The sequence below is a fragment of the Sprattus sprattus genome, assembly GCF_963457725.1.
Source record: "Sprattus sprattus genome assembly, chromosome: 7".
NCBI classification, from domain to species: Eukaryota; Metazoa; Chordata; class Actinopteri; order Clupeiformes; family Clupeidae; genus Sprattus; species Sprattus sprattus.
The window spans coordinates 1,682,944-1,702,943 of NC_137926.1; the positions used below are offsets into that span (position 1 = coordinate 1,682,944).

Genomic DNA, 20,000 nt, shown 5'->3' on the forward strand with positions numbered 1-20,000 from the left:
ATTGGCTCTTGGTATGAACTCTGTTCTTAACCCTTCCCTCATTGGCTCTTGGTATGAACTCTGTTCTTAACCCTTCCCTCATTGGCTCTTGGTATGAACTCTGTTCTTAACCCTTCCCTCATTGGCTCTTGGTATGAACTCTTTTCTTAACCCTTCCCTCATTGGCTCTTGGTATGAGCTCTGTTCTTAACTCTTACCTCTCCATTGGCTCTGGTGTTGCCGGGGCACAGGGGGTTGCTGGGGTTGTGGCGCGGCACGTCGTCTTCCGGAGGTTTCTCCACCTGCCCCTGCCACGGGCGCTTCATGCGGTGGGCGGACACCAGCACCCAGGAGCCACGCAGGGGGTTGAAGCGCAGGTGCTGGTGCTCTGAGGAAAACAGCCGTATGGTTAATAATAATAAATAATAATAATGAATTTGATTTTTAACGCACTTTTTATTCCAAAGAATCTCAGAGTGCCTACATATTAGGAATTAACTATAATAATACAATAAAAGTAAAAACAAATTTAAATATTAGCATAAGCATAACAGAAAAGATTTAACACAAGGCCAAAAAATGCCTTCCTGAATAAAAAAGTTTTAAGTCTAGCTTTAAAGGAGTCCAGCGTCTGCGTTGCCCTGGTTAAGGGGCCAGCATGCTTCTTTAATGGTGTCACATTGTTGTGTAAATGTACTCATAGCGATTCATGCTCCCTAAAGGCTGGCGCAAAAGGTTGCCCGTGTTGCAAAGCAATTCACGTCCAGAAAAATAGGTGGAGTAAAGTTGAATTCACATTAATGTTTTTGTTTATGAGCCTGTCATTTGCTCGGCAGATAGAAAACAGTTTCCTTAGTCTGAAGCTTGAAGATATTTTCAAACCTTTACTTGGGTTAGGGTTAATAAACAATTCAAACCAACTTCGGTTCTTTACGATGGGTTATAGACATCCAGACAGGACGTAGTCAACCGACCAGCAGACCAATCACAGCCTTGCAGGCTGCGAGGCTTACGTAAATGTTGTTTAAATTTTGGCGCAAGTCTAGAAAAATCGCCCGACGCACGCAAGACGTGAAAAGACGCGCAAGGGGCTTGCAAGGGCCTCTTGCGCCTCTGAGCATAAATTAGGCTTTAGAGATCCGTCACCTCTGGAGTCTCACCAACACACAGCGGTATGGTTAGAGGTCGCACACATCTGGAGTCTCACGCCTCTGGAGTCTCATGGTTAGAGATCTCACACATCTGGAGTCTCATGGTTAGAGATCTCACACATCTGGAGTCTCACACCTCTGGAGTCTCATGGTTAGAGATCTCACGCCTCTGGAGTCTCGCTGACACACGGCGGTATGGTTAGAGATCTCACACATCTGGGGTCTCACCGACTAAAAACAGGAGTTGGTTGAATTGTCTCATCATTCCCTATCACCAACATGAAATTGTATCCTATGAGCTGTGACCATATCACTGTCAGTATGAGCAAGCCTACTAGACTCAAAGCAAGTTGGTCTGTGTCAAGTTTTTGTTACAACAGCAGTACACCAATGTGCATGTTACAGGCCTCCTGCTCAGAACTAACTCAGGTCTCCCTTCACATCCTGTTACTACAAAATAAAAGCATCCCTTACACTATTATTCCATAATACCACAGTCTGCTGCTTGGATTAATGACGAATGATATATCAATGTAGGCCTACTGATCAGTTCTTGGCTAACTGTATTTTCTACTGTTCTTTTTTACTTCCTGCTTCTTGCCAAGTCAAAGCCTCACTTTCCAACCGTATAATGTAACCCCATGTATTGTCATACAGGATTCAAAACTGATTTATCAATTAAGGTGAACCTTTCAGCACTAAACCTTCTGAGCATGCGCCAGACAAACGATCACGAGTGCCACCTTACGGATGTGGTGTGAAGACAAGACAGCAGCGTTTGTAGACCCGAAAATAAAACATGCAGCTCTGGAAAAATAAATAAGAGACCACTTCGACTCTACACTCCACTTTTTTTATTAAATCAGCACCTTAATATGTATGACAGCCATTCCATTCCCGTGACACAACACCGCAAGTAATACCTCATAAGTAGCTGGAATTAAAAGATAACTGCTGACCTGCCAACATCCACCGACCATGCTAAAAGAGCTGACAGAAAAGTTTAAGTGAGGAAATGAAGGGTTTAAATCTGGCCTTACGGGCAGAGTGGTCAGGTTGCTTCCTAAATGACAACATGTTTTATTTGGAATTTGGGAGAGATGTCAGTAGTTTACAGAATAAAACAAAAACATTCATTTAACTCAAACAAATACCTATAAATAGTACAACCAGAGAAGTTCTTAATATTGCATTGGGATCGTCATTTTTGACAGAGTTGTGTTTGCCAAGATGGCAAGAAAATAGCTAGGCTCAATGGCTCAGTTAAAATATGAAATAGCATTACTGATAACAAGCTCTTTGCATAACATTTTACAACGCGCGTTTACAACCTAACCACAGAAACTTTGCGTTACCCTTCGACAAATGCAAAACCAATGACAACACGAGTGTTTGGTACATTGTAGAACTGCAAAACGAAGATGACTACATTGTGACAGCGCTACCTTTGGGATCAAACACGAGTTTGTTGGCATTGTCCATTGCACCGTCAAACCCCAGTCAGAAGTATTCCTCAACACGGGTAAACTACAATGCTTCCTGTTTTCATCATAGACATCTGTCGGACTGGCGTGGTGCGGCCACCATAGAAAGACTGGAAATACATTGTAGGTCATGCGGTTGCGTTAAAAAGACGCAGATATATAGTACCGTAATTTTCGTTTTTGATCATTGTTTTGCCCATGTAGTGCTTCAAATTGTGTTGAGTTTAGTGTCAGATTTGGCATAGAAATTTCTAAAATTAGTAGTTTGATCAATGTTTTTCTGAAGCGCAACAATTTCGAACTCTGAAAGTAAAGGTATCAATGAGTTGCACATTTATACCTTTGATGACGTACATGAAGTTAACATTTACGGACTATTTCAAGCACGTCTTTTCGTGAGTATTTTCTTGAGAAGGTTTTCATTGGCTTAACGGATAGCTTTGCCAATTTCCTATTGGTCAAAATGGGCTCCAAGTTTCCCATCGAACCATGCTAGTTGGAATTAGCTTTTAGACAGTATTAGCAAACCATGGGGGACTGAATGTAACGCGCAGTCTGAAACAGAGCCAGGTGGTACAGTGTTTTATGTTAAAGTTGTTTGTCATTTCATGCGTACTTTTTGTGAGCTCAACAATGTCTTTGACTAACAAATTCTTAAAACTCGTCGTGGCAAGTGGAGTTGTATTTTTGGCTGTACAGTACCTGAGATATTGGATGGTAAACAAACAGTATGTGTTTACCAAAGAAGACATAGCTAACTTGGCTAAACAGTATGCGGGTAAGTGGAATCAAACACATTGAAATTAAATGTGCAAATGTGAAATTTACACGTTTCCTGTAGCCCACCCAGAATTGTAAATGTCTGAACAATCTTTTTCTTTCACGTCACATCTCAAGTATTGAAGTGTTGCAGTGTATTCCAATCCCTTTTTTGCTCGATGAAGTTGATTGCAGTGCTCACTTATATTATCCCAGACAGCTCGACGAAGTTCATTGTGATTCTCAAATTGTCATACAGTGCATCATCACTGTTACTTCAGAAGAGTTCATGACATTAACAAGTTCCATGTTAGTAGGTCAAAGGCAAAGGCATGTTAGTGTAAGTAGCACATTTCATACACAGAGCCAATTCAATATGATTTACATAAATAAAAGCAACAGACAAAGAAAAGAACATAGCATTGAATTAAATTGCGTTGTTACCGGTAGAAGAGCATTAGAAAAGCTAAAGCACATAGTGTATAACTAGAGCGAATGACCATCTTCATGTGAATCTATAAATGCCCACATTCTACACTGGAATACAGATGTGTAGAAAAGCCTCTTGGAAACAAGTTGCATACGTGGAGGCTACAAGTTTGCTTCTGTTACCCTTGACCTTAACATGTTACCTTGTTACCCTTGACCCTGACATGTTACCTTGGTACCCTTGACCTTAACATGTCATATCAGCTACGTCAGGTTCACAGAGCAATGGTCATTGCTTCACACATTCCAGTTTCAAACCGGGGACTATGTTCGAGGTCGTATCTGAAACCTTCAAATGTTCTGCCTTTATAAGGATTTATTGGAAACAGACGCACATACACCAGTTGCCCAGTAGAGACTGGTTCAAGTGTTGCGATATGAGAGCTAATTTTTCCATATTCGCATGTTCTAAAATTCTGTGTACCCATTCATAGCTGACTGTGTAATGCGTTGGCTGATTTCCTTCTCTGAACTGTCGTGAAAGAGGGATGGTGTTACTCCTGACCTCTTGGGTTGAGAGTTGGCTTCTGCTTGCCCTGATCCTATTAACCATCGGTGCCCTTGAACATGACGCCAAGCCCCCTTTCGCACTAGACGTTGACGAGGCGATCACCAAATGTTTAAGGAGTGAAAGCTTCAAAAACCTGGTCCAACAAAGAGCCGTTGTGCAGTTTGAGGATGTGTTGTTGTTGTTTACCTCATTGTGCAGTTTGAGGATGTGTTGTCGTTGTTGTTTCCTCATTGTGCAGTTTGAAGATGTGTTGTTGTTGTTGTTGTTGTTGTTTACCTGGCACAGGTCAGGACCATGAACAGGCCTTTGCCAAGGTGGTGGTGGAGCTGCGTAAGCGGTACCCCGGGCACATCCTGGAGGACGAGGACCTGCAGTGGGTGTTTGTGAACGCGGGGGGCTGGATGGGCTCCATGTGTCTCCTCCACGCCTCTCTCACAGAGTACGTCCTGCTCTTCGGGACGGCCGTGGACACCGGGGGACACTCAGGTGGGTGTCCTCGATGGATCACTGTGTGTTTGTGATGAGATGAAACTGTTTAGGTTATAGAGTAGCTTCATAATGGCGGTTACTTTGGTTGGTTCTTGATGGTATCTCTTATCTTTTTTGTGTCCATTTCTTGCAGATGTCATTGTTAAGTTTGCACCCTGACTTATAGCAATACTACAAGTATATGTCTCTGTATCAAACATGTAATAATCATGTTAATAAGCTTCTGTGGACTTTTAAGTTGAGGTGTGAAAGTTTCAGGACTTTGTACACTCTTTTTGTCTGTTGAGGCCTTTTATTATCTCTCTGTCTCCCTTTCCTTATATCCTTTAATCTCTCTATCCTAGGCCGTTATTGGGCAGAGATATCAGACACCATCATCTCTGGGAACTTTAGGCAATGGAAGGAAGGGACCACAAAAAGTGAGATGTATTACCCTGGTGAGTCACCACGTCTCTTTCAGTGAGGTAAAAGTAATTTCGACCAGATACAAGGAATCAAAGGATGTTCTAGAATGATAAAGACTGCTGACAGATTGGTGTGTGTGTGTGTGTGTGTGTGTGTGTGTGTGTGTGAGAGAGAGAGGAAGAGTTTCCAGGGCTCTGCAGGCGTCCCCTCTTTCTGTGTTCACTGTGTGTGTGTCTGTGTGTGTGTTTGTGTGTGTGTGTGTGTGTGTGAGGAAGAGATTCCAGGGCTCTGCAGGCAGGCATCCCCTCTTTCTGTGTTCACAACAAACCCTCACCAGATCCTGCAGAGATTGTTCAGTGTGTGTGTGTGTGTGTCTATGTGTCTGTTAATATCCCGTCCTGTTGTTGTTGTTGCTAGGCGATACCATAGTGCACGTGCCGGGGGAGGCGACGTCGGTGCAGTGGAGCGCGGGGACGTGGATGGTGGAGTACGGCCGAGGCTTCATCCCGTCCACGCTGGGGTTCGCTCTGGCCGACACCATCTTCAGCACGCAGGACTTTGTGACCATGTTCTACACCGTCAGGGTGTACGCCAAGGGGATGCTCCTGGAGGCACACACCTTCCTAACGGAGGCTGGGATCTTCTGATGTGTGTGTGTGTGTGTGTTTGTGTGTGTGTGTGTGTGTGTGTGTGTGTGTGTGTGTGTGTGTGTGTGAGGGTGTATGCCAAGGGGATCCTCCTGGAGGCACACACCTTCCTAACGGAGGCTGGGATCTTCTGATGTGTGTGTGTGTGTGTGTGTGTGTGAGGGTGTACACCAAGGGGATCCTCCTGGAGGCACACACCTTCCTCACAGAGGCTGGGATCTTCTGATGTGTGTGTGTGTCTGTGTGTGTCTGTGTGTGTGTGTGTGTGTGTCTGTGTGTCTGTGTGTGTGTGTGTGTGTGTGTGTGTCTGTGTTCCGTCCTACGTGGGGCAGGCTATCTGTGAGGCACTTATGATGACTGGCTGAAGTTATCCTAGGCCTTCAAAGGCCAGCTAGACAGGTTGTTGTGATGCAAAATTAACACTAAAATACTGACCAATCTGTCCATACACGGTTAAATAGAAGTCTGCAACTTCCGCTACTAGTTATTTCTAGTATTTTCTATTTCAGAATCTACACAATTTTTGCTGTAACTAGGAATGTGATATGAGATCTAGAACTTGTGCAGTATCATGACAAACCATCATGTGCCACACACTCAGAGAGGAATTGGTGTTGACGTAAACAATCCAAGCGTGTTTGTTTGTTTGTTTGTTAGTCTGTTTGGGTTCTTTGTTTTTCCTGTTATGATTTCAGTGGGTATGGGACTGTCTCTTCAGCTTGCAAGTTAAACCTTTTTATAATCCCTTGATCACCCATTTGCCCGGGAAAGGAATTTAATTCATTATTGTTCGCAGATTGTTGAAATGTCTGTGTAGTCATGGGTTGTTAAAATCTGTGTTATTTTCAGGTTGGATTCTGTATTAATGCTGTAGGTGTCTGTATTAATGGCTACATTCACTGCAAAGTTGTACTGTAAAAATGAACAGTCATGATTTCAATCCTGCATGTTCTCAACACCTTGGGAGATAATGTCTGGAACGATCTGACCAATAAATGGAGATGCACTACAGTCTTAATCTAGTTGTTTATCTAGTTGAATACCAACATTTGGTTAGGTGGTGGGGACAGTTCCTATAAATGTCCTGTTCAAAGTGAAGGGAGAATGCAACATGTCCGTGTATTATTGTGCATATTGTACGTATGGACAGACATGCATGTTTATTTTCCCGTGTTAAATTTCAGTAAAACTTTATTGTCTTAAGTTCATTTCTGCACTTACACGTAATATTCCACTGTTATTGGGAGACGAAGAGACAATCTGAAAAGGCAGTACTTCGCCACTTAGTTGTGGAACATTTTCCGTGGAAAAAATAAATATACTGTCTATGAGTTTACAATGCTGACATAATAAAATATGACAATACAACTCCAATTCAAAGGTGTCTGTGATACTTAAGCCTTTCTCTAAGTTCTTGTCATGAACTAATCATATTTATATAATTGTTAGGAACATGTCTTGTAAAGAACACACACACTCTATGGAACATTGGAAAGAAACACCTTCTGTTACGAAATGGATTCGGGTAATTGAGCACCAATTACCACGAGATCAGAGAGGGGCATTTTGGAAGCGAGGCAGATCTGAGGCTGTGCACCTGTGGCAGTTTGGACAAACAAGATGGAACTTTCCTATCAAACCATGAAAACAGCCAATCAAGCCAGGGAAGCGGTAAGTGGATTCACTGCAGTAATGTTACAAACAGTGTTGAATGCGGAGTCGTTCGACTTCATTTTTGTTTTGAGGCAACATGCCTTCACCAGCCATGTTATGCTAACTAACAATTCCATGACTAGCATCCGAACTACTTAACGAGAGGTTGATCATGCATTTAAGTTGCGCATAATGTCATAATGTTTACATTGGCGAAATGTTTAAACGACATAAGGATTCATGCCTTGATAACACGGCCCAGGTCTAGCCCAAAGTGCTTTTAGCTGGTAAGTTCAACGGGAGAATTTGCAATTGCTATTTGTTACCGTTAGCATGTTAGCATGGAATTAGATGTTTGGATAGACACCACCACAGTCCTGCGTTACCTAGGCAATCTGTCACATGATAGCAAAAGAGGAACGAGTGACGAAACATTTCGAGGATGACGAAAATGAGTATTTGGTGCCATCTATAGGAATGACAACAAAATGACATTAACATTAAAATCCTTTATTTGTCATTTTCTGTATTTAGGAGGTGTTGAGAGTGGAGGCTAGAAGAAGAAAGTTGCTTGTGTTGATATACCATCATCTCACTGAAGAGGGGTAAGCACACGTTTTTTACCCAAAGTAATGTTATACACTATCCAATACATATGTAGCTTGTGTTTTCTTTTTTTAAGCTATGTAGATACTGCCAACTCTTTAGACAAAGAGACCAGATTTGGACTACGGCGTTTTGAAGTCTGTGACAATGTGGATTTGGATACAGTTCTTATGGAGTATGAAAGCTTTTACTTCATTAAGTTCCAGAAGTATCCAAAGCTAACAAAGAAAATACCTGAACAAGGTAACGAACATACCGGTACTCCTGATTTCATAATGATTTATTATCACTGCAAGATTAACTACAGGCATAGCAGATACACATTCTTTTTTTGGTCATCCAGGAGAAAAAAGTGAGAGGATGGCAAGAAGTTGTGGCAAAAAAAGGTAAAGGAAATATATCTGTATATAATTTGTATTATTTACGTTATACTACCATATATTTATAGATAATGTATATGCGTATGTATAGTTGGACATATAAATGTATGCATATGTGTGTATATGTGCATGTGTGTGTGTATGCGTGTGTGCATGTGTGTGTACATGTGTGTGTGTATGTGTGTGTGTATGTATGTGTGCATGTGTGTGTGCATGTGTGTGTGTACGGGCTTAAGATCCCCATGCGGTGGAAACTTGCCGCTGCCAAGAATAAACGGCCCCCACTGCTCCTCGGCCAGAAGTGGGCTTAAGAAGTCGGAGTCTAAGGCCACGGTCAAGGACTCGAGTAAAGTCCATAACGTACGTCAGCTCTCATATTCTCCCTTTCACCATTCAACACCTGACATTTCCCTGCCCAGTCATTTACTGTGACTGCTGTGAAGCTGCCGGAGTGGTATTGTAGCTGTCTTTGAGGTGACAGGGTGGTATTGTACCTGTCTTTGAGGTGACAGGGTGGTATTGTAGCTGTCTTTGAGGTGTCAGTGTTGTATTGTCAGTGTGGTTGAGCTTGACTCACGTGTCCCCCCCGTACAGGAGAACGGCCATTCCTCCTCCGCTCCAGAAACATCAGAGTTTGGCCTCAATGTGTCTCCAGCCGTCAGGGACGGAGCAGGCGAGGGGAATCACACGAAGAAGGTGAGACACATTTCAGAATGGAAGAATATATTCTCTCTATGACCCATTTATAAGTATGCAGTTTTAAGAAGCATATATTTCAATGTTTTTATAGCCTGATTCTACTGTATTCATGAATTCTATATACTTATGTATATATATACAGTATATACTGTATATTTCAATCAACCAAAAGCCCATTCTTCTACAGTATCTCTCTATGTCTCATATTTGAACATATATTATTAAAATCAATACTTTGAAAAACTGCATGTAAACAAGTAAGCGTGGGTGTGTGTAAGCGTGTGTGTGTGTAAGCGTGTGTGTGTTCTCTCCCAGGGTCAGATCATAGACTACCGCATGCTCATCCAGGACGCCATCAAGGGAGCGGCCAGTGACATCCCACCCAACAGCTCCTGTTACTATGCCGACCCAGCAGTAGGTTTGGTCCTGTTACTATGCCGACCCAGCAGTAGGTTTGGTTCTGTTACTATGCCGACCCAGCAGTAGGTTTGGTCCTGTTACTATGCCGACCCAGCAGTAGGTTTGGTCCTGTTACTATGCCGACCCAGCAGTAGGTTTGGTTCTGTTACTATCCCGACCCAGCAGTAGGTTTGGTTCTGTTACTATGCCGACCCAGCAGTAGGTTTGGTTCTGTTACTATGCCGACCCAGCAGTAGGTTTGGTTCTGTTACTATGCCGACCCAGCAGTAGGTTTGGTCCTGTTACTATGCCGACCCAGCAGTAGGTTTGGTTCTGTTACTATGCCGACCCAGCAGTAGGTTTGGTCCTGTTACTATGCCGACCCAGCAGTAGGTTTGGTCCTGTTACTATCCCGACCCAGCAGTAGGTTTGGTTCTGTTACTATGCCGACCCAGCAGTAGGTTTGGCCCTGTTACTATGCCGACCCAGCAGTAGGTTTGGTCCTGTTACTATGCCGACCCAGCAGTAGGCTTGGTCCTGTTACTATGCCGACCCAGCAGTAGGTTTGGTCCTGTTACTATGCCGACCCAGCAGTAGGTTTGGTCCTGTTACTATGCCGACCCAGCAGTAGGTTTGGTCCTGTTACTATGCCGACCCAGCAGTAGGTTTGGTTCTGTTACTATGCCGACCCAGCAGTAGGTTTGCTCTCTTCATCAGACGGTGTCCCACAGACACAGGTGTCCTCCACTCTGTCATTAACGTCTCCGTTGCTCTCTGCAGGAGCGGCTCCTCAAACCCATCGGCCTGAGTGGAATGAATGGAGAGATGCGAGAGCTGGCTGCAGTCATCAGCAGGGTGAGAGAGAGCATCATACTAGACGGTGTGTGTGTGTGTGTGTGTGTGTGTGTGTGTGTGTGTGTGTGTGTGTGTGTGAGAGAGAGAGCATCATACCAGACTGTGCTGGATTTCATTTGAATTCTAGGATCATGTTTTTTTTCTTCTATTGTAATGACAGAGCAACTCAAAGGCTGGTCATTGACGTCTTCTTGTGTTATTGACACACAGCATTCAGGACCGATACTGAAGGGACAGGATGGCAGGGATCTTATACGCAGACACACAGGGCAAAGGGTAGACAAAGACGCTTATCCACGAGGAACACATATAAGGGAATAATAGAAATTCATATATAGGAACATCAAGCATAGACGTAACATGGAACACACAGAATCACAGGAACTACGCTTTGGCACGCCACAATACTTTGTGTTATAGTATATATACTATATCTATACTATAGTATACTATAGAAATACTATTACACAAACATCTGTCATGCTGACATTAAATCATTTAGGTAAAAAGGACAGTGCTGCCACAGCATACCATGTCCACTGCAGTTATGTTTACACGTATGCCTTTGAGCAAACACCTTCTGTATCCAGAGATGAACTAGACCACTGCAGTTATGTTTACACGTATGCCTTTGAGAAAACACCTTCTTTATCCAGAGATGTGCAGTTATGTTCACACGTATGCCTTTGAGCAATCACCTTCTTTATCCAGAGATGAACTAGACCACTGCAGTTATGTTCACACGTATGCCTTTGAGCAAACAGCTTCTTTATCCAGAGATGAACAGCACAGTACGACCTCAACAGGGATGTTTGTGTTAGCAGACCAGTTGAGCAACAGGAACACGATGCTGATTCTATTCATAATAAACATTTGAGCACAACCCCCTTCCTTTGCAACTGTAAAGCTCATAAAAATAATGTGTTTGTCAATTGCATGTTTTACGCCAGCTAGCAATGAAGAGATTGCCAAAATATGGTTTATATTGTATTTCTGTGTTTGTGCTTGTGTGTGTGTGTGTGTGTGTGTGTGTGTGTGTGTGTGTGTGTGTGTGTGTGTGTGTGTGTGTGTGTGTGTGTGTGTGTGTGTGTGTGTGTGTGTGTGCGAGAGAGAGATGCTGGGGGGGGATGAGGAGTAGAATGAGAGAGGGGAATGTGTATTCATAAAGGGGTGTGTGTGTGTGTGTGTGTGTGTGTGTGTGTGTGTGAGAGAGAGAGAGAGGGTTGAGGGGGGGTGAGGAGTAGAAAGAGAGGGGAATGTGTATTAATGTGTGTGTGTGTGTGTGTGTGTGTGTGAGAGAGGGGAATGTGTATTAATGCAGGTCTAAGCTCCATCTCTCTGCTGTCTCCCCTAAAGGACATCTATTTACACAACCCCAACGTGCGATGGGACGACATTATAGGTCTGGAGGCGGCTAAGCGATTAGTCAAAGAGGCGGTCGTCTACCCTATTAAGGTGTGTGGCTGCCGAATCCTGTGGTATTTCTCAAGCTGACGCCCACCTTCGATTCTGAATACGTCTCCAGGAAAGGTTCCAGGAAACAAGGCCTGTGTTATTTCTTCCCCTGACATTAAATCCATACTTGAATACCACCCAATACAAGTCCCATCAAGCCCCCTCCTCCCATAGGGTGTAGGGCACTAGGTGCTGCGTGAGGGTAGGTAATACCGTGTCCCAGATCCTGACACTAGGAAAATATGAACATTATTTGTCTTCGCTGCCTGCCAGTGGGGAGTGCAAGGGAGCGTTCTGTCTCGGCCGTAGGTCAAGCACACAAATGGGACAGATCCTTCTCTGTGCTTTTCTGCAAACCCTCATCAAAATCCCCCTAACTGATGGGGCCAGGAGGCGTTTGTTGGTGCTTGTCTTTGTTTTTCTCTACACTCTCTGAAAAAGAGCAGTCTCTATGGTTTTTAAGGGTTATGTTTTACCTAATACAAAATCTTTTAAAAAAAATCTAAAATAATTAAAAATCTTTCCTTATTCTGCTCAGAACCTAATGAAGGATTATTTGTGTAGCTTCTATGAAGGTTTTTCTTTTCTTTTGTGAGGAAACCCCAACAGCCTAAAACGAAAGTTACGTATGTAACTACGGTTCTATGAATCACTGGATGACCGCTAGATGGTGCTTCAAGCACTGGATGATCCATCTCGCGCATGCGCAGGTTCGAGGACTAATACCAAAATTGTCACGTCGTGACCCCGATGACCCCCGGATAGTTTATATCTTCCGGTGGGGTCAGGGAAACTGTTCCTACACAATCTTCTCGCGAGAGCACGAGGATTCTGAGTGACAGAACGGTCTAGCGGTCATCCAGTGATTCATAGAACCGTAGTTACATACGTAACTTTCGTTCTATTTCATCCTTACTGACCGCTAGACGGTGCTTCAAGCACTGGATGACGTATACCAACAAAGTCACGAAGAACTCCAACACTTACCTCACTGAGGGAAGCAGCAGAGTCAGGCAACAGGACCACAGCCCACGGCTGGGGAGTGGCAACATACACCCGGTAGAACCTAGAGAAGGTACTAGGTGATGTCCATGACGCTGCCTCGCAGACATCTTCCAGGGGAATGCCCCGCGAGGCTGCCCAGGATGTCGTGACAGCTTCTAGTGGAGTGGCACCTCACCCCGGATGGCAGGGGGTGCCCACATCCTTACATGCCTAGGTGACAGGCTCACAGCCAACGGCTGAGGAGTGGCAACATTCACCCGGTAGACCCTGGGAAAGGTACTAGGTGATGTACATGATGCTGCCTTGCAGACATCCTCCAGGGGAATGCCCCGCAAGGCTGCCCAGGACGTCGAGACAGCTCTGGTGGAGTGGCACCTCTGCCCGGATAGCAGGGGGTGCCCACCTCCCCTTTGTATAGGTGACAGGATCACAGCCAACAGCTGAGGAGTGGCAACATTCACCCGGTAGAGCCTTGAGAAGGTACTAGGTGATGTACGTGACGCTGCCTCACAGACATCTTCCAGGGGAATGCCCCGCGAGGCTGCCCAGGATTTCGAGACAGCACTGGTGGAGTGGCACCTCACCCCGGATGGCAGGGGGTGCCCACCTCCTTTATACGCCTGGGTGATGGCCTCCACCACCCAGTGGGACAGTCGCTGCTTGGAAAAAGCAGAGCCCCTCCTAGGGTCACCATAGCAGAGGAAAGCTGATTCGACCGCCGAATACCTGCGGTCACAGCCACATATGCCCTCAGGGCCCGCACAGGGCACAGTCATTTCAAACTGTCTTCCCCCTCAGGGGGAATAAGTCGCGGCAGGTGGATAGGTCGATTGAGGTTGACTGTGTAAACCTTCAGAAGAAACTGAATTCGGCCACAGGGTAACCCCTGGGCCATCCAAACTCCACCTCAACAGGGGCCGCTCATGGACAGTGCATGGAGCTTTTTAACGTGCTTCGCCAATGCGACAGCGACGAGAAAGCCGTCTTGTTAGAGACCCACTTTAGCTCTGCCTGAGCCAGGGGTTCAAGGAGACAACACAAGGCATCAAGCACAAGGTGCAGATCCCATGCTGGGGCGCGCCGTGCTTGTGGGGGGCGCAGCCCTAGTGCGCCCCTCAGAAAAAAGGGGGGCACCAACCTGTGGCTCCCCACCGTGTCATTATCCACCAGAGCATATCGGGAGGATAGCTGCCACATACACCCCAAAGGTAGCCGGGGACCGGCCCCCATCCAGGAGTGACTGGAGGAACTCTAAGGCGCTAGGGACCACGCAATGCACTGGGCCCTCGCCATGCGGCAAACAGCCTGTTCTCATACTGCGCCCGGGTAGAGGGTGCCCGGGCATTCAGTATGGCATTACGGACAACGTCCAAACATCTGTCAGCAGTGGGTTGGGCCCTGCGGGGCCAGACCAACAGCTGCAACCGATGAGGGTCAGGATGCCATATCCGACCCTGTAACTGAGACAGGAGATCCTTCCTGTCGGGGAGGCGCAGCGGCATCGCGCTGCAGCCTGCACAGAAGTGGGAACCACGTCTTCCCTGGCCAGAAGGGGCTACCAGCAGCAGTCTGTGGCCCTGCTGGAGAACTCCCTGTAGAGTTGGAAAAATCAACGGGATTGGCGGAACGCAACTCCCTGGTGATTGATATGGGAGACGGTCGAAACCTTGTCTGACCGCACGAGCACGTGTCGGCCTTCCAAGAAGGGCAGAAGCCTGCAGTGCCCTGTGCACAGCCCGCAGCCCCAGAGCATCAACAAGGTGACACCCTGAGTCTCCTGTGCCGGTGCTGCTCGGCGTCCAGATGAAAACTGTGAAGCCACCACTGGAGGGGGCGTAGCGACAGCAGGCCTAGGGGAACCACAGTAGCAGCTGCTGTCAGCTTCCCTAGAAGGCGCAGAATTCCGCGTAACGCAACTGCCTGCCTTCCTGAACTGGGAAGAAGGTGTAGGCTGTCGTACAATCGCCGTGGCGATGGACAAGCCCTCATGGCCACTGAATCGAGAGTCACCCTGAGAAGAGTGTGATCTGCGATTGGACCAGGCAGCTCCTTGTTAAATTGAAGGAGATGCGTCGTGTCCAGGGCCATCTGAGCCGGGGACGGGGCACAAGGGGCCAGTCGTCCAGGTACGGCAAGATTGTCATGCCCTGCGACTGTAGGGGTGAGAGGGCTGCCGCCCCACACCTGATGAAGGCACGTGGGGAAGGGAGAGGCCAACTGGGAGCACCCTGAACTGAGGTGATGTCCCTGAACGCAAACTGCAGAACCCGTCTGTGGTGTGGCGCTATGGGTACATGAAAGTAGGCATCCTTGAGGTCTACTGACGTAAACCACTACCCCCTGGTGCTTGCACGCAGAGCCCCTTGCCATGCTCAGCATGCGGAACCTCAAGACCCTCGGGAGCCTGTTGAGGCCTCTCAGGTCGAGGATGGGACGGAGTCCGCCCTCTTTCTTTGATACTAGAAAGTAGGTTGTGTCAGGGGGTCTACCGGCTCAATGGCACCCCTGTCCAGGAGGGTGGACCGCTCCTGGGTAAGGGCCCGGGCTTTCGCCGGGTCTTCATGATGGTCATTTTGACCCGGCCATAGGCTGGGGGCCGGCGTCGGAACTGAAGTCGGCATCAGTGGGTTAGGTGGAAAGCACCCCGGGTCCCTGATAGAAGCAGCCCAGTAGCTGAGCTGCAGCTGGGAACGCAGACGGCCGGCCACTGGGCCTCAGCGCCTGGCCCCCCCGCCCCTAGGGGCTCTGGGGGGACGATGGGCTGCGCACGAAGCGTGAGGTTGGCCCGAGGGCTGTCGCTCTGGACTCTGAAGGCCCGCGCTTGCCGCTGAACAGGCTGTGGGCCCCGTGTGACCCCTTGGGTGGACCTGTGACTGCGAGCTGCGCCGTGGGGCAGCCGCAGGCCTTCCAGGCCTAAGTCGGATCGGCATAGCTTGATTGCATCGCTGGGCCGGGGTAATTTATATTTACATTGTCATTTAGCAGGCGCTTTTATCCAAAGCGACATACAATGTATACACTTTTCTACATTTACACTGATTGCACACTGCACATCAGGAGCAATCAGGGGTCCAGTGTCTGTTCAAGGGCGCTTCGACAGGAATCGAACTAGCAACCTCTTGTCAGCTGTTCAGGTGACAGACCCAACAGCTGCTCTGCCCCAGCCAATCTAGCCGCCCTCACTGCCTGCGGTATGTAGCTGCAATTCATGCAGGGGTTGTCTGAAAACCCTGCCCTCAGGTGCTCGACACAGAGACAAGAGGGGCAGCGCTCATGGCCACCCTCCACCTGCAGAGGGCCATGCAGGCCGCACAAGAGTGGTTGCTCACCATGTCTGCAACCCACGCACCACTGAGAGAGAACGGTAGTAGTTAGCCTCAGTAGAGGATAATGGTCCCAACATAATGGGGACAATCAGAATAGGCTAGGTGCAGGGAGAGGTAGGCAGGAACCGCGGCCTCCACCGACAATATTCACAGTTAATCAGCATAATATATAGGATAGATATAGATGCAGAATAGATGCTGGGAGAGGGAAGCAGGAATCGCTGCCTTCACCGACAAAATATTTGCAGGCCAAACTACAAACCACACCTGTGCTGGGAGCAGGTAGCGAGAGCGCTACCCTCACCAGGAGTGGGTGGATAGCCACGCACAATGAGCTACACAGTGTAGACTAGATGCCGGGAGAGGGGGCAGGAACCGCTGCCTTCACCGACCAATATTCTCAGGCCAACAATTACAAACCACACCTGTGCTGGGAGCGGGTAGCGAGAGCACTGCCCTCACCAGGAGAGGGGAATGGCCACACTCGATGGGTTAATCAGCATAAATATAGGATATATATAGATGCAGAATAGATGCTGGGAGAGGGAAGCAGGAATCGCTGCCTTCACCGACAAAATATTTGCCGGCCAAACTACAAACCACACCTGTGCTGGGAGCAGGTAGCGAGAGCGCTACCCTCACCAGGAGCGGGTGGATAGCCACGCACAATGAGCTACACAGTGTAGACTAGATGCCGGGAGAGGGGGCAGGAACCGCTGCCTTCACCGACCAATATTCTCGGGCCAACTATTACAAACCACACCTGTGCTAGGAGCGGTTAGCGAGAGCACTGCCCTCACCAGGAGAAGGTGGATGGCCACACACAACGAATTACACGGTGCAGAGCAGATGCCGGGAGAGTGAGGCAGGAACCGCTGCCGTCACCGACAAATACCTGCAGGCCAAACTACAAACCACACCTGTGCTGGGAGCAGGTAGCGAGAGCGCTACCCTCACCAGGAGCGGGTGGATAGCCACGCACAATGAGCTACACAGTGTAGACTAGATGCCGGGAGAGGGGGCAGGAACCGCTGCCTTCACCGACCAATATTCTCAGGCCAACAATTACAAACCACACCTGTGCTGTGAGCGGGTAGCGAGAGCACTGCCCACACCAGGAGATGGGAATGGCTACACTCAATGGGTTAAGCAGAATAGATCTAGAATAGATATAGATGCAGAATAGATGCCGGGAGAGGGAGGCAGGAACCGCTGCCTTTACCGACAAAATATTTGCAGGCCAACAGCCACCAATACATGCATAACATGGTATGACTGTCTGAATGTATGGCCTAGGCCAGACTACTCTGTAAAGTGTCTTCGAGTATTTAGAGAAGCACTATATAATTGAATTGATCAGCTGGTTGATACAGACCACACCTGTGCTGGGAGCGGGGAGCGAGCACACTGCCTTCACCAGGAGAGGGTGGATGGCCACACACAGAACTGAATAACAGTATAATACTGGGCTTTCCCTCAAATATTGCAGGGAGAACTTATTTTAATGAATCTGACTCAATTCAATTGAGGATTCAATTTAGTGCCAGGGCGCCGGAGGTGGGGTGCGAACCCAGGTCGCTGGCGCGAACCATGATATCTGGCGTGGTAACCAATGGCATGTCAGGTGGGTTAAGCATCACTGAAGAAAATAGTTAACTGTAGTGATATAGCTGTTCACCATGCGCAAGTAATTCAGCTAGCGGAATTGCGATTGCGTTTCCTCTGAGCACTGGAAGAAGAAGCGAAAGCGCGTCCTTCCAGTGGCTATGGGTGTGGGACAACCACTATGACAATCAATCTCTTTTAGCCACAATAAAGCAATCTACTGCCAACTCCACCGCTAGACTGGGCCAGTGGGGGTAGCGTAACAATCGCAATACACAACAGTGTAGTATGGACGGTGGGAGACACGCGGACACGCAAGCCTTCACCAATTACCAAACATACCAGCGATTTGAAAATGAATTACAAATATGTACATTTTCACTTTGAAGTGCCGGAGGCGGGATGTGAACCCTGGTCGCTCGCGTAGTAACCGGCGACTTACACAGTGGGCTAAGCCTGCTCAATTGGTTACTGATTTGAATTTTCAAGTCTATCTTAGCCATGTAGTATACGCAAGTAATTCCCCTAGGGAATTGTAACTGCGTCTCTATGAGCGCTAGTAGGAGGAGCGTCTACATAGTATTCGCAAACACAATGAATGGTGGGGGAGGGCGAATGCAGCCGTCACCACACTTAACACAAATAATTCCCCTAGGGAGTTGTTACGCTAGTAGCGTAGCGCAAATACAATGAATGGTGGTGGGAGAGGGCGAAGCAGCCGTCACCGCGATTAACACAATAATTCCCCCAGGGAATTGTTACGCTAGTAGCGTAGTAACCGCAATACAATGAATGGTGGTGGGCAGAATTAGGGAATTACTACGATCACCAACTTCTTGCGGCAACAGCTGGTTAAGCAACGTAACTGGCTGTCTAGTGGTGGGAAGGGCGAAGACGCTACTTGACCACAAACAGAGTAATTACGGCCATGCAACCCATTGGCACGCGCAGGCGATGCCAAAGTTGTAACCAGCGATAATAAGAGAACCAGGGTACTTATCCCACAGTCGGTGCGGCCTCTGGAGGGTGAGAAGTTCACGGCTCCGACAGTGTCGCGAGGCCAACGGCACAGGACAGGATAAGCACCAAACTTTTTTTTAGCTTTTTTAGCTTCCTTAGCTTCTTAGCGAACACCAAACCTGCGTAGCGAGAAGATGAAAGGAACAGTTTCCCTGACCCCACCGGAAGATATAAACTATCCGGGGGTCATCGGGGTCACGACGTGACAATTTTGGTATTAGTCCTCGAACCTGCGCATGCGCGAGATGGATCATCCAGTGCTTGAAGCACCGTCTAGCGGTCAGTAAGGATGAAATAGAACAGTCCTTTTGCCTTCTTGTTTACTTTATGTTCGCCCCTATAAAGAACTCTTTAAAAATGATAATCTATCCTGCACTTGCATATAATAGAGTCTTTGAGCTATTTAGTTAAGTGATCACATTCATAAAGCAAGTACAGTTCTCTTTAGTCAACCAAATGTGTGGTGTAGTATAGCTTAAACTCTACCCATGTGTGTATGTGCGTTGTAGTGTATCTTAAACTCTACCCATGTGTGTATGAGCGGTGTAGTGTATCTTAAACTCTACCCAGTGTGTGTGTGTGGTGTAGTATAGCTTGAACCCTGTGTGTGTGTGTGTGTGTGTGTGTATTTGCAGTGTAGTATAGCTTTAACTCTACCCAGTGTGTGTATGTGTGGTGCAGTGTATCTTAAACTCTACCCAGTGTGTGTATGTGTGGTGCAGTGTATCTTAAACTCTACCCATGTGTGTGTATGTGTGGTGTAATATAGCTTAAACTCTACCCAGTGTGTGTATGAGCGGTGAAGTATAGATTTAACTCTGGATTAACTCCGATTTAAAGCTGGTGTATGTGTGGTGTAGAAGAGCTTAAACCCAGTGTGTGTGTGTGTGTGTGTGTGTGTGTGTGTGTGTGTGTGTGGTGAAGTATATCTTTAAATCTACCCAGCTGGTGTAATGCTTTATGTTTTTCTTCAGTATCCTCAGTTGTTCACGGGCATCCTGTCCCCATGGAAGGGCTTGCTGTTGTACGGACCTCCAGGTCAGTGTTTGGCACACACACACACACACACACACACACACACAC

The 20,000-nt window shown here is 47.1% G+C and overlaps 3 protein-coding genes across 3 annotated transcripts in view; 2 read left to right on the top strand and 1 right to left on the bottom strand.

The window, feature by feature from the left end:
• The window catches only part of LOC308368389 (galactose-1-phosphate uridylyltransferase-like), a gene marked incomplete at its 3' end in the record, with an annotated part of 50,071 nt that extends 47,378 nt beyond the window's left edge, over window positions 1-2,693 (bottom strand). The window contains exons 1-2 of the mRNA XM_080842561.1: window positions 2,576-2,693; window positions 198-367 (exon numbers count right to left, since the gene is read on the bottom strand). Coding sequence (XP_080698687.1) covers window positions 198-367; window positions 2,576-2,612 — 207 coding nt within the window. The 5' untranslated portion in view covers window positions 2,613-2,693. The remainder of the gene's footprint in view (window positions 1-197; window positions 368-2,575) is intronic.
• Window positions 2,694-3,103: 410 nt separating this feature from the next.
• Window positions 3,104-7,288, top strand: sigmar1 (sigma non-opioid intracellular receptor 1; the record flags this gene model as incomplete). The annotated part of the gene is given in 5 exon segments (XM_080842101.1): window positions 3,104-3,124; window positions 3,128-3,392; window positions 4,659-4,859; window positions 5,207-5,299; window positions 5,685-7,288. Coding segments are annotated over 5 exon segments (810 nt in total). The 3' UTR covers window positions 5,915-7,288.
• A 246-nt stretch (window positions 7,289-7,534) lies between these two features.
• The window catches only part of katnal2 (katanin p60 subunit A-like 2), a gene marked incomplete at both ends in the record, with an annotated part of 20,112 nt that continues 7,646 nt past the window's right edge, over window positions 7,535-20,000 (top strand). The window contains 10 exons of the mRNA XM_080841902.1: window positions 7,535-7,585; window positions 8,102-8,172; window positions 8,250-8,416; window positions 8,517-8,559; window positions 8,790-8,913; window positions 9,148-9,249; window positions 9,568-9,666; window positions 10,432-10,506; window positions 11,863-11,961; window positions 19,892-19,955. Of these exons, the coding sequence (XP_080698028.1) occupies window positions 7,535-7,585; window positions 8,102-8,172; window positions 8,250-8,416; window positions 8,517-8,559; window positions 8,790-8,913; window positions 9,148-9,249; window positions 9,568-9,666; window positions 10,432-10,506; window positions 11,863-11,961; window positions 19,892-19,955 (895 nt within the window). The remainder of the gene's footprint in view (window positions 7,586-8,101; window positions 8,173-8,249; window positions 8,417-8,516; window positions 8,560-8,789; window positions 8,914-9,147; window positions 9,250-9,567; window positions 9,667-10,431; window positions 10,507-11,862; window positions 11,962-19,891; window positions 19,956-20,000) is intronic.